Source organism: Camelus dromedarius, chromosome 22 (genome assembly GCF_036321535.1).
Source record: "Camelus dromedarius isolate mCamDro1 chromosome 22, mCamDro1.pat, whole genome shotgun sequence".
Classification (NCBI taxonomy): domain Eukaryota; kingdom Metazoa; phylum Chordata; class Mammalia; order Artiodactyla; family Camelidae; genus Camelus; species Camelus dromedarius.
Genome location: NC_087457.1, coordinates 31,445,203 through 31,457,757, shown reverse-complemented (window position 1 = coordinate 31,457,757; position 12,555 = coordinate 31,445,203). Strand labels below are relative to the sequence as shown.

Below are 12,555 nucleotides of genomic sequence, written 5' to 3'. Positions count from 1 at the left end.
CCGGGATGGCTGCACGAAACGTAACTGAGTGATGAAGAATACAAAGCAAGGGCCCGACAAATAGACGACAGAAACCAGCACCAGGGTCAGACCATCACGTTCCGGTTTGCAGGTGTCTCTGGGGTTGCTAGACTCTTTTGGTTTATCGACGCTAAACTTAAAAAAAAAAAAGATTTCAGCTGATTACTGGACCCTCTGAATCCCATTTTTATAATTACAAAAATCCCTAGCTGCAAAATGAAGAGAGTATATTTAAGGTCGGGGATTGGCACGGTCTGAACTCTACAGCCCCTCAGGGCCCTTATGTACTGATGGCTTGCTCACTTTAAATTACGAATTTGTATGCTATTTTAGGTTATATATTACCTTTACCTATATATGATACAAATTAAATATTTTATATAAATAAGCACTTAAATTATATTTTGGGCCGCGTATTCATTCCACAGCCATCACCTCCTTTGATCCGAAGAACCCAAGGAGGTCATCCTTTCAGTTACCGGATACTCCTTGCTAAAATGCAACTATTCAGAACCGGCACCATCGTCCTTATCGTCTAAAACAGCTTTAGCTGCCGCTGGAAGACAAAGTATTAATAGAAACTGCTCTAAGGGAGGGCGTGGAAAGTAAAAGGGCCCCCAATCCCTCCCCAAAATGTTCAAGTTCTAACATTGACGAGGAGTGACAAAGGGGAAGCCCCTGCGTTTCGTTAAGTGATGCTTCCAAACACGACACGTCAGGACACACACCAAACTACCTTGCCTCGCCGCCGGTTTTAAGCGCACATGAACGGAACCTAAGCGCTCTGGAAGCCGCAGCCCAAACCACCCGACGCAAGGCGGGAGAAAGGAGGGTGGGCGGCTCCGGGCCGGAGAAGGGGAAGCGAGGACCCGGGAGGCGGGCCTTCCGTGGCGAAACCCCGCCTATGGCCGTCGCTGGTTGGTGGCGGAGTCAGGCCGCGGGCGGAGGGGCGGGCCCGCTTGCCGCGCAGTCTCTTCAGCTCGCGCGCCCTCCCGCTGGTGGGTGTGTCCGGGAGGCTCGCGCGCGTCGCGGGACCGGAAAGGAGGCGGGGCGGCGGCGGCGCGCGCCCCCGGAACGCGCGCGGCGCAGTCGGCGCGGATCGCACGGAGCCGGTCCGCGGCCGGAACGGGGTCCCGGGTGTGCGTGTGGAGCAGGGCTCGGGGGCTCGGCCGCGATGAACACGGTGCTGTCGCGGGCGAATTCGCTGTTCGCCTTCTCGCTGAGCGTGATGGCGGCGCTCACCTTCGGCTGCTTCATCACCACCGCCTTCAAAGACCGGAGCGTCCCGGTGCGGCTGCACGTCTCTCGGATCATGCTGTGAGTGCGGCCGGGGCCCGGGCCGGGGAGGGCGGCGGGCGGCGGGCAGGGCGGCCTCCCCCGACCCCTCCAGGCGCCCCCTGGGCTCCCACCCTCTGCGCGCATTCCCGGGCTTGCTCTTAAATTTTAATTTTGAGCGTTGCTCGGTCGGTGCCGCCGCTTCCTTCCTGTTCCTCACTTCCCTCGGCTGCGCGGCCAATGAGGGAGCAACACAACAGCACAGCGGCCGCCGCCCGCCGTCCCCCGCGCCGGCCGGGGGCTCCCCAGCTCGCCCCTCGGACGGACAGCCCCTCCCGTGTCCGTTTGTCCTTACTCCGCGGCGGCTCCAAGTCGGGCGAGGCTAGGATGCCCGGGGAGGATCCGGCATCCCGGCGCCCTGATAGATCACGGCGTGTTTTTAATGTTATTTTTGAAGGGCCAACCGCTTGACTAAACCTGCGAAAATGCCCAAAGTAGAATCTTGAAATGACATTGTCCTTTCGCTAATGCCTATTTTGTTTTCTTGCTGATTTTTATTCTCTAACACTTTTTTGCTTCGATTAGTGGCATTTTTAAAAAAATCCTGGTCCTCCTTTCTTCTCTATGTCATCTTCCAACATGTGCTCTTTAGTTCTTGAACCTTCGTTTTATCTCTAAGTCAGAATCGCCAACAAGCCAATCATCTAATAGGTATCCCCCACTTAAAAAATTTTTTTCCCCCAGATATTCATGTCTGTTAGATACCGTTTTTTTGGTTCATATAGACCCAGGCTGGAAAACACGACCACTGTCTGCTCTGGGAGGGTTTAGTTACTGTGAATCTTGAGCAAGTCTTTTTTTGTTTGTATGTTTTTTGCCATTCTGAGCCTTCATTTACTTTGTCTTAAGTGGAAGTGATACCCAACCCCTAGGCTTGTTGTGAGGATTGAGATAATTGGGAAAAGTAGAGAGTGGATCTGACCCAGACACGCGGTAAGTGCACAGTAAACAGCAGTTCATTTTTTCCCTGGTTTCCACACCACTTTGTTGTCACCTGTAATTTTCTTCTACTTATTCTACCAAATCACTTGACATAAAGTATTTACACTTTTTTTGGGCAGCTTTTATCTCCCCTTGGGTTTTGTTAGGGATTTTTTTCAAGGTAAGTAAATGGAAATAACTGAAGACCTACTGTTACAGTGGATTGGAGTGTTTATCCTGTTTGCACACTTACAAGTTTCTCTGATTTTTTGTTTCTTTGTGGGTTCGCTGTCTCACCTGTGCACCCAGATAGTCCCTGTCTTTCGTTTTATGTAAGACATTTGTGAATTTTATATGCTGTTACGTTTGAAAGATGGTAAAACTATTATCTTTACTTCTAGAAAAAATGTAGAAGACTTCACTGGACCTAGAGAAAGAAGTGATCTGGGATTCATTACATTTGATATAACTGCTGATATCCTTTTAAGAAAAATTTTTATTGCCTTTTCTCTAGTTTTATGATGATACACATGCTGTTTAGTGATTTGGGGGACGGTAACTGTGTTTACCCATTGAATCAGCCAAACCTTGGAAATTTCTATACCTGTGTTTTCTTCAGTATAATCGTGTTTAATACCTCCTCATTCACACCTTGAGAAAGCTTATTTACAGATTCATGAGTTACTGTTGTGTGAACACACTTTAAATTCTTCTCAGAAACATTAAATAGATCTAAGCTACAAGAGTTTGAATCTGTATTTCGGAAAGAAAATAAAATTAGATCATTTAGATTAAAGAAGAAGGAATGTTACCAGTACCCAGCCTACCTAGATGTAATATTTCATGTACAATCCCAAAGAGTATGTCCACATTTTGTGATAGTGGAGAGAAGCATATGTTAAAAAATGTTAACTGCATGTGCTGTGGTTCAGAAGGTCATTATCAAATGATTAATGGTAAACCTTATTAGCATTTTGCCATTATAGTTCTTTTTATAAGTACTTTTATAATACGAGTCAGAGAAATCTTAACAGTTAAGAGTTACTTTAAATGTAGGTGATTTAAATATTTTCTCTGTACTTGGAATTTTCACCTTTTGACCACTCTGATCATTTAGGCCGGTTTAATCTCCTTTTAGGGCCTTAGATTACTATCTTGGCAGCATTGTTCCTGCCACTTCTGGGATCTCACCTGACCAGACCCTAGGATTAGAATTGGTTATGGAGAGTGAACTGTCTGAACTTGTGTAAAGCAGCTGTCTGAACAGTGGAAGCAGGTTATGTACCTGGGGAGTTTACCTCACATGCCTCTTTGCTACATGGAATTAGCTTTTAACTTGACTTTTTAGAAATAAATGACTGGGTTTAGAAGTAGACTAGGAATTTGTTCTCTTATAGGCACTTTTTTAGCAAGTAGAGTACACGAGCAGAAAAATCCTTTGTTAAACTTCTGCTTTTAAGTCTTTGTCTTTTTTTTTTTTTTTTAACCTTTGAGAAGGAGTTTGGATCTAGTGTAAAAATACGAACTTTTTGTATCTGGGCAATTAGAGTGAAATTTCCTAATATCTCAACTATTCAGTATTTTCTATCTCATCATTGGTATAGTCACATTTCCATAATACTGCTGCAATAACTTGAAATTGTACCTGATCTTAAAGAGAGACCCAAGACTTCTGAATTTTGTAGGGATTTTTAGTGGATACACACATCTAAGAGCAGAGTGTCATGAACATGTCGCTGTTAGTATCTAAATGCATGTAATACAGTGACTTAACCATTTGCATATGATACTTAATGAAATCCAAACATTAACTCAGTTCATTTCTCAGTGACATCAGTCTAATAATTAATCCTGGGGAGTTTTTTCCACTCTGGTAAGCTGCATCCTCTTACTATATAGCATTTCATGGATTGAGACGTTTTGATCTCTAATCTCTACTGGCATGTGTCCAAAAGCAATGTGGTGGACAATTTACTGTACTTAAGCCTAGCTCACTTTTGTATAACAAGTTGTATTGCGATGATTGCTTATACTTTAGAACTCCAGTGGAGTCATATAGTCTTGAAATATTAAGTCCTGTTTCTTTTAGACAGTGGGCTGATTTTACAGAAAACTAAATTTTGTATTTCTCGGTTATTTTCTTATTAATCAAAGTATCTCAGGTAGTGATGCTTAGAGGAGCAGGGGAGGATGCTGATAATCTCACTGATAATTTTTGATTTTGGAATGAGCAATATACTATCTTTTATATATTTTTATTAAATTAGTGGCCTTGTATGTTTCTGGCCACCGCTCTTTTTTTTTTTTAATTTTAATTTTAGTATCAGTATTGCTGTGAATAGTTAATTTAAGAATAACTAAAATCTGTTTTAAAGTTATATGCCGCTTTATGATTTTATATTCCTTAATTTATTTACATCTAGAAAATATATTTGATTGGAATGTTAAGCAGTTGTTTCTTTATTTATCAGCAGAATATTCAACAAAAAATAATGTAAGTATATATGTAGAAGTATTTTAGTAGACATTGAAAACCTCATTCTTCAGGAATATGTAACTTTTATATATTCAAAATATCTGACCTGAGTAATTTAGTAAAAATCACAAGCCCATGGAGAGGTGACTGTACTAAGAAAATGTGATCTCCTTTGGTAGATTCTGTTGCTTTTCTGTTTCTGCAGTGCCCAGGACTGTGGTTCCCAAGAAAGGGGTGCGAGCAAGGTAGTCCATAGGTATATAAGGAAAACGATTAAGAGCTACTATTTCTTTTCTTATGGATCTAAGAAGAGTTGCTAGTTTTCCAGTTTGCTCAGCTTTTTATAAGATGTTAGGATGGAGTGGCAGCCTCCAAGCTCCTCGTGCATCACACTGGAAACCAAAATTTGATTCATGTATTTCTCAATTTAAAATAAAAGGAAAAGACGTTAAACTTTACTGATACTAGCTGTATGGACAGACACTGAGATTATCACATGCCTCCTGAAACAGGCAAATAGCCTGGAGGAAGAAGAGGAATTCTGAAGGGCAAGAGGTCAGCCCTGCTACGCACGTTTATTCATTCACTTTCCGCATTTTGCAAAGTTTAGCCGTATGTACCCAGTTGAGTAGATTATATTATCTAGTTTTAAATAAACTAATCTTCACAAATGGAAAAGTGGCTTGAAAAGATTCCTGCAAGAAGTCAGCGGTTGAAGAGGTGTAAGTCGCGGGAGAACGGCTGAGCTGGGCTGTCTGCTCCTCTTTGGAGCGGCTCGGCCACACTGAAGGCTTAAGGAAACAGAGAGAGCTTGTAAAGGGTTGTCTGAGAGAACTTCAGCATTAGCCAGGAAGGCTGTTTGAAATGCACCTTTACATTCACAATCAATAATGTTACCTAATGATAATAGTGATGTGTCTCATGAACATAATTTGTTAAAAAAAAAAAGAAAAAGAAAAGATGCAGAGTTTGGGGTTGGTGTTCAAAACAACCTGTGCTCAAACACCTTTGGAGACAATTACCAGCGAGAAGATGGAAGGGGGGACAGAATTGCTTCTCAGCTGTAGTCCTCTTTCATCTAAAATAGTTTCTTTCCACAGCTACCATTAGAGAGCTAGACGGCAAGATACTTGAATTGGCAAAATTGTGACCTGTGCTTAGAACTGTCATTACCCAGTCATGTAATCAGAAGCTGTAAGGATGGCTAATTTGTGAATCATCTCTTAGATTATTTTAAAATCCGTCTAAATATTTATATTTTTCCTTTTTAAATACATGCTGTGAGCTGTTTTGATAGTCTTTTATTAAGCCATATATCTATGATTAATTTCTCTTGAGAAATACATTACTTTGTGTTGAGTTGGACAGGATTCACCAACCTGAATTCTTAAGGTAGTCTCTTTAATCATGTTAGAGTTTATCAGATGTTTTATAATTAAAAGCTATTAAATGATTACATTAAAACCTATTTTAACAATATTAAAACTTAGTTTGTAATTGAAATGTATTAGCTCAGTCTGATTTAGAGCTTTTGTTGCAGACAGAGTAAGGGTTGAGAGATTTATATAGCATATTGTTAAAACAGAAATCTTCTTAGGTCCTAAAAGTGTAAAGTGAATATTCTGCTACATGAATTAAACTCTAAAGGTGAAATCTGGAATTAAAATGTGCTTCTATGTTGTCTTCACCTGAGTTACCATTATGTCTTGCTATCAGGCCCAGCCTAGAGAGAATTCATAGTTAGAGATGAGTCTACTTCTGCATTTTATTTGAACTGTATTCATTTTCAGGGGATGACAAATTAATCAGTTTTATCTGTTGATCGGTTTGATTAGTTAACTAGGATTTTTTGCACTTCAATTCATTGTAGATATATTTTGAGCATACCTTATATGGAAGATATTTTGTTAGGCACTATAAATATGAGGTTGAAAAGTTTTGATCCCTGCCCTTAAGAATCAAGAAAGTGTTAAACAGTTAGAAAAAGCTGTTCTGAAGAGTAGCAACTGTAAACACAAGTATTATTCCAAAAGTCTCAGCAAATGATCCAAATAAATATGTCACCTTGGTGACGAGTATACCTAAATCATATTCATAATTCTGGTTTATTCCAGCATGACTAGTAAGTTAAAACAGTTTGAAATTTGGCAGATTACTGCTTTGGTGAATGAATAAATATACATAAAAAGTCATTTTGCTTTGGCACATCTTAGATTGTGTTCTTCAGCCTTGATGTTTCTGTTTAATGTAAGAGGCTTTCAGGTGAGGATTTGAACCCCCTTTTAGAAATTAACTACTACTCCACATTCTGTTTTGGTTAATGTAGTCACCACCACTGGGCAGTTGGCCTCACAAGCCAATGGATAATAGCTTAATAAGAACTGGGATTTAGCAATGGTTACAAATGTGTTTTTTCTCCATTTCATGTCTCTAATTTTCCAAACAATTTATAATATATCAAAACAGTGGCTTAAAAGAATTGTCTGACTTGTAGGATTTTGTCATAGTAAAACAATAGTGTGCCTGTGTTTTCTTAATTTAAAGGAAAATATATTAAAGATGTTTCATTTCTTTAGTGATTCCTTGATAATTTAAAACCCTTGGAGATATGTAAGTTTTCATAAGAGACTCTAGTAGTCAGTGTGATCTACAGGCATTAGTTCTGTTTCCCTGGCACCTTGCAGGGCCCACGTTGAGTTGGAGGGTCTCAGAAATTTTATAGGGAAAAATGGCTTAAAAGAATGCTTCCCTTCCAGGGATGCTAATCCCATCTGTTTCTCCTAGCGCCTCACTGGAGAGCATGTAAGTTGAAAACCTTGTGTTAGCCTTGAGGGCATTAGCAAAAGGGGTGACTTCCTTCGGGGGGGGTCTTCCTTTGTACGAGAAGAGTTGGATTCCTTGGTATGTCTGTCCACTTGTGATCCTTTTGTCTGCTTTAAGATGTCTAGCAGTTCCCACAAAGTTGTATTCATTCATATGAATTAAACGATTTGTTTACCAGTATTTCTGAAGTGACAGAGATGCTATTTCTGATGAGTTATCTAATTAATTTTCATTTTAATGTAGGCTCTGAACCAAGTTGTCCTTTGGGACAAGATTGTTCTGCGAGGTGATAATCCGAAGCTGCTGCTGAAAGATATGAAAACAAAATATTTTTTCTTTGATGATGGAAATGGTCTCAAGTGAGCAATTCTTTGTCATTTTTTACACGTGATGATATGTGAAGGGGGCGAGAAAGATGTGATGTGTTTTTATTTTAAAGAAAAATATTAGAGGGTAAAAAGAGGAAAGTTGAGAGAGATGAGAAGTATTTATACCCGTCTGAATGGAAAGACTGTGTGGAAATCCTGGCTCTAATATACACATCAGTTCTCTGCATTATGGGGGATGTGACAGACTAGGGGGGCCCGCAGCATGGATGCTCAGGCCCCGGGAGCAGGACCATGATCACCACAAGGCTCCTTCCGGGATGTCAGAGGAACCTTAAAGAGGAAGCAGCTTGGTTGGTGGTCTGGAGTTGATTCTGAGGTTTCCAGTTTTGGTTCACTTAATGTCTCTGAACCTCAGTTTCCCTTTATACAAAATGAAAGAATTGGAATGATCTTTTGAATCAGTTGTAGCTCTTAAGCTCTTTGAGTAAACATTGGAAAGAATTTTAGGGAGAGCTATTTTAACCAAACCTGTTTTGCAGATGAAGTGTCTCCAGCCATGAGAGATTTTGATGTGTTCAAGTTAGCTCATCTGGATAATGATAGAGTTAGGTTTCAAATCATTGTCTTCTGATACCTAGCTCAGATCTCTTTATACTCTCTGTGTTTTACTCATTTAAGCTTTTTGGTTGACCACTGGAGTAACCATGACCGTATGAGTTAGGTCCTTGTGGGACACAGGCAGTGAGAAGGCTGCAGTTCCCCAGCATTGTCTTGGATTTCAAAAGACTTGACAAAACTTGTTTGTAGATCAGAATTCCAGTTAGGAATAGCTGGCTAAAAATAAACTATTTGATTCCTCAGTGCTTGAATTAAAACGTTTTTATTGAACTACAAATGTTCCCGCTGACATCTGTTTATTATATCTTTTTATAGGGGAAACAGGAATGTCACTTTAACCCTATCCTGGAATGTTGTACCAAATGCTGGAATCCTACCTCTTGTGACAGGATCAGGACATGTATCTGTCCCGTTTCCAGATACATATGAAATAACGAAGAGTTATTAAATTATTCTGAATTTGAAACAGCATATTTTTATACCTAATGAATCCTATCTCATTTATCTCTTCCCTTGCATCTTCATTTGTTTGGGGTTGGTACTTTTTCGGGGGGGAGGGGGGTAAGAATGAATGTCAAAAGGCGTATTTGAAGGGAAAGGTTAATGTGCTACTTAAACTTAATTTTAAAAACAAAAACAAAGGCCACCAGAGTGAAGTATTACAGGAATAAGACAACCACATAATAAGGATGTGTAAAATATTTATGTTTGAAGTGTTCCCTGTATTTCCATGATTCCTTACGGAATATGAAGTGAGCATGAGGGTACTTACAGCTTTCAGGTGCCTGTGGAGTTGTAAGAACTCTGATTGTGCCTTGCATTTATGCAAGTTCACATTGGATGTGATTTAGAAGCATTCTCTTTTATCTCTTTTTGGGTATATCTGAATACTGGAAAAATTAAGACAGTTAATTGGTGAGAAGCCTGGTCTACAAAGTAGCCAAAAGTGATGGAATTTTATTCCATTTGTCTTAGAAATGCCCACAGTGCTTGTTTTTCCTACAGGTGACTAGCAGCTTTCTCCACTAAAGACTAAATACCTCTTTATATGCTGTAAATCATTCTAAATCATTTTAAAGTCTCTTAAGTTAACCAGATGTTTGTCTTTCAGTGCTTTCCCAAAACAAGGTTCCTTGGTATTATATTTTTGTGTGTGTGTGTGTTTTTTTTTTTTAACATTGCCATTGAAAGTTGAAAATACTTGCATGGTTTCCCCTCCGAACTGAGTGTGTTCTAGCGAGCATGCCTAGTGCCACTGAGTGGTAATTATTTAAAATTTTTTCTAGGTCCACATTTTAATAATTACTGGGGTAATAATAATCAGTATTTGTTGGTGTGCTTTTCCATTTACAAGCACTCGTATATTTTACTCAGTGTGACCCTCAATAATCTAATGAGGTAAGTAGTGCAAATGCTGGATCTTTGCAGATAAAGAAAATGAAACCCAGAAGTTTATAGAACTGCTTCAAGGTTGTTACATAGCTAGCAAGGAGAGGAGTTAACTCTTGAACTCAGATTTGATTCTCTAAAGTATCATTTCCTCTATGCCTCAGATTACAGACTAATCAAAATTTACTTACATAGTTTTCATTATAGTTTTTTGTTACCCTGGACATCCTGTCTGTATGTACAAGAGGTTTCCCATCCTATGTGGAAGCAATTAATTTTCAAGTTTCCAACAATTTGTATAGAGGTAATATCTCACTCATGCTTTGCATAAATTAATTTCACTCATGTTAAAAGTGTAAGAACCCAGATGTATGTAAAATAATTTAGAGATTGATTATGTGATCATACTTAACATGACTGTTTCCTACAGTGGGCAAATAAACATCCTCAAAGGACGCAGCTACAGTCAGTCACCCTTAAAAGCAGGGCAGACACTGTCGTGACACCATCAGCAGTGACCAAAAAGGGCTCATATTTTCTAAGAATGGTTTGTATTAGTGGCTAATATTTGTTGTATAGCGAAGGTTATACAAAGTTATCTTACCTCGTATGAAATAAATCTCTGTTTAATTACATTAGTGGCAACAGCTCTTGCATAAGGGCATGTGTTCCCATGAAGGTCCAAGGTACAGCATCTGAATACTGGACTGGGCTTGGCTCCCAGCTTTTCCATTAAACTTTTCAGGGTCTCCGTTTCTTTATCTGTAAGATGGCAGAGCTGCACTAGCTAACTTAAAGAGAGCTCCTCTTACACCACATGAGTCTATAAAATCTGTTGTGTCTGTTGGGCAGAGAGACTGAACAGAAAAGCACCTCAGTAACGTGAAGACAGGAAGGAATTAACACATAATTCACATCAATCTGACTTTCTGTTAGACTCTACATCTAGAAAATTTAACTTCATGGAGTTTGTACAAATACTAGACCCGGAAACTTAAACTCTGTCGGTGTCACAGCTTAGACCTCGGGCGTGTCCTCACCCAGGACGGCGCGCCAGCAAGCCCGCAGCCTCAGCCCGGCGCAGAGCTGTGGGCGCTCAGCTCCCTGGACGCGTGGACCTGTGTTTGCTGAAGGTGCACGTGGAAGCTTACCCGAGTTACTGCTTAGCCCGTGGCACCCACTCCTTTGGAGTTTGGTGAGGAAGAGGAGTAGAAAGGCCCACTAGCACAGTGGAGAAATAGTTTTTTGCTTTTACTTAACTAAGGGAAGCCTCTCAGGACAAGAACACTCCAACGTGGGAATAGGAACCCCATCTCACGAGCTCACTTGCGGGCGTGCGCAGCCTTGCAAGTTTCCCATAAGTCTACACTGACAGAGGTGGCCTGTGTCTGGCCAGTAACCATGTCCCACATCTACCTGCATGTCAGTGTTTTCACATATCATAATAAAGTGTCCACAAAGACCCGAGGCTTCACACTTAGGAAACCTAAGTGTGCTTAGGAACATCGGAGCCCAGAGCGGGTCCTGGGAACAGAGAAGAACTGCAAGTCGCTGATCTAAAGTAATTATGCTTAGAAATGAGTTGATTTCAAGATGCAGTGCTCACAGGCCCCTCTGCTCCAGCAGTTTAACCGAGACAAGCAGCTCTCAGAGTGTATTGTGTTGCCCCAGTTCCCAGTTGATTACATGTAGTTCTTTATGCTTCAAGGAAAATAATGGAAAACCTGAGAAATTCCTTATGGTGTGATAGGAAAGGGGGTTATTTTGAGGTTCTGCCCGTGGATTGATTGTATAGCTCTCTGGTGGGTCTGGCCAGCCTAGTAACAGCACTAAGAGATGGGGCTCTGAGGCTGGAAGGAACGATTGTCCACTGTTCCAGCTGAAGTTCAATGGTCACAAGCTTTGGGGGTGTAGGTTAATCGAGGTGTTATTTTGTAATGCTTTGAATTGACATGAAATGAGTTAATGGGGTAAAAACCATAAGCTGTAAGCTTTCCGTCTTTCTAGCAGAGAGCCTGTGTACCTTTTATGTGACTGCCGGAGGTTTAAAGGGACCTGTTTCAAAAAGTTGTTGCATGTTTTGATGCAATTTGGGGAACTTGTTTACTTTACAAATACAAACTCGTAAGAAAAAAATTCATGAGAATACTGAAGATAAACATGTTTGAGGATTTTCCTAATTGCAATAAATCTTCAGCATTTTTCTAATGAAAATGATTTTGTTTACAAGTAGAAGTATGCATTTTAAAAGACTTTCAGATTTATGCTTTTTTTATGCAAAGCTGCTGAACTAAAAGAAAATGGATGAAACCAAGCCTAGTGAACTTGATCTTTTCTTTCTTTTCCTTTTCTTTTTTCGGTGGGGTGGTTAGGGGGGGCGGTTAATCACATCTGTTGTCTTCTCCAGGGACTGTGTGCTCCTGTGCTAGACTGTAAGCTCTTTGAGGGCAGTCTTGTCGGATTTATCTTTGTACCTTCCCCAGCGCCTAGCAGAGTGCTCTGCACATAATAGGCGCCCAATAAACACTGATGACAAATGAAGTCATTGTCTTTGTAATGTGGCCAGACCATGGGGGCAGCTTTGCCGTTAACACTCTCCTCCTTTGTAAGGGCTGCCCTTTGGTTCTTGAGCTCCTCCTGGTG

At 40.6% G+C, this 12,555-nt stretch overlaps 2 protein-coding genes across 4 annotated transcripts in view; one reads left to right on the top strand and one right to left on the bottom strand.

The window, feature by feature from the left end:
- ASB5 (ankyrin repeat and SOCS box containing 5) overlaps positions 1 to 913 on the bottom strand; it is a 64,075-nt gene extending 63,162 nt beyond the window's left edge. For 2 of the 3 annotated variants that reach the window (XM_031440352.2, XM_031440354.2), the window contains exon 1: positions 758 to 913. The gene's annotated coding sequence lies outside the window, so the exon portion shown is untranslated. Of the gene's footprint in view, position 1; positions 723 to 757 lie in introns of those variants that run through there. The other variant, XM_064477582.1, reaches the window with a different exon arrangement.
- Positions 914 to 1,079: 166 nt separating this feature from the next.
- On the top strand, positions 1,080 to 12,453 carry SPCS3 (signal peptidase complex subunit 3). The gene is made up of 5 exons (XM_064477584.1): positions 1,080 to 1,338; positions 2,679 to 2,754; positions 4,697 to 4,771; positions 7,820 to 7,935; positions 8,839 to 12,453. Exons 1-5 carry the CDS (start codon positions 1,196 to 1,198, stop codon positions 8,969 to 8,971), a joined length of 543 nt encoding a protein of 180 aa, XP_064333654.1. The 5' UTR covers positions 1,080 to 1,195; the 3' UTR covers positions 8,972 to 12,453.
- The last annotated feature ends 102 nt before the right edge of the window (positions 12,454 to 12,555 follow it).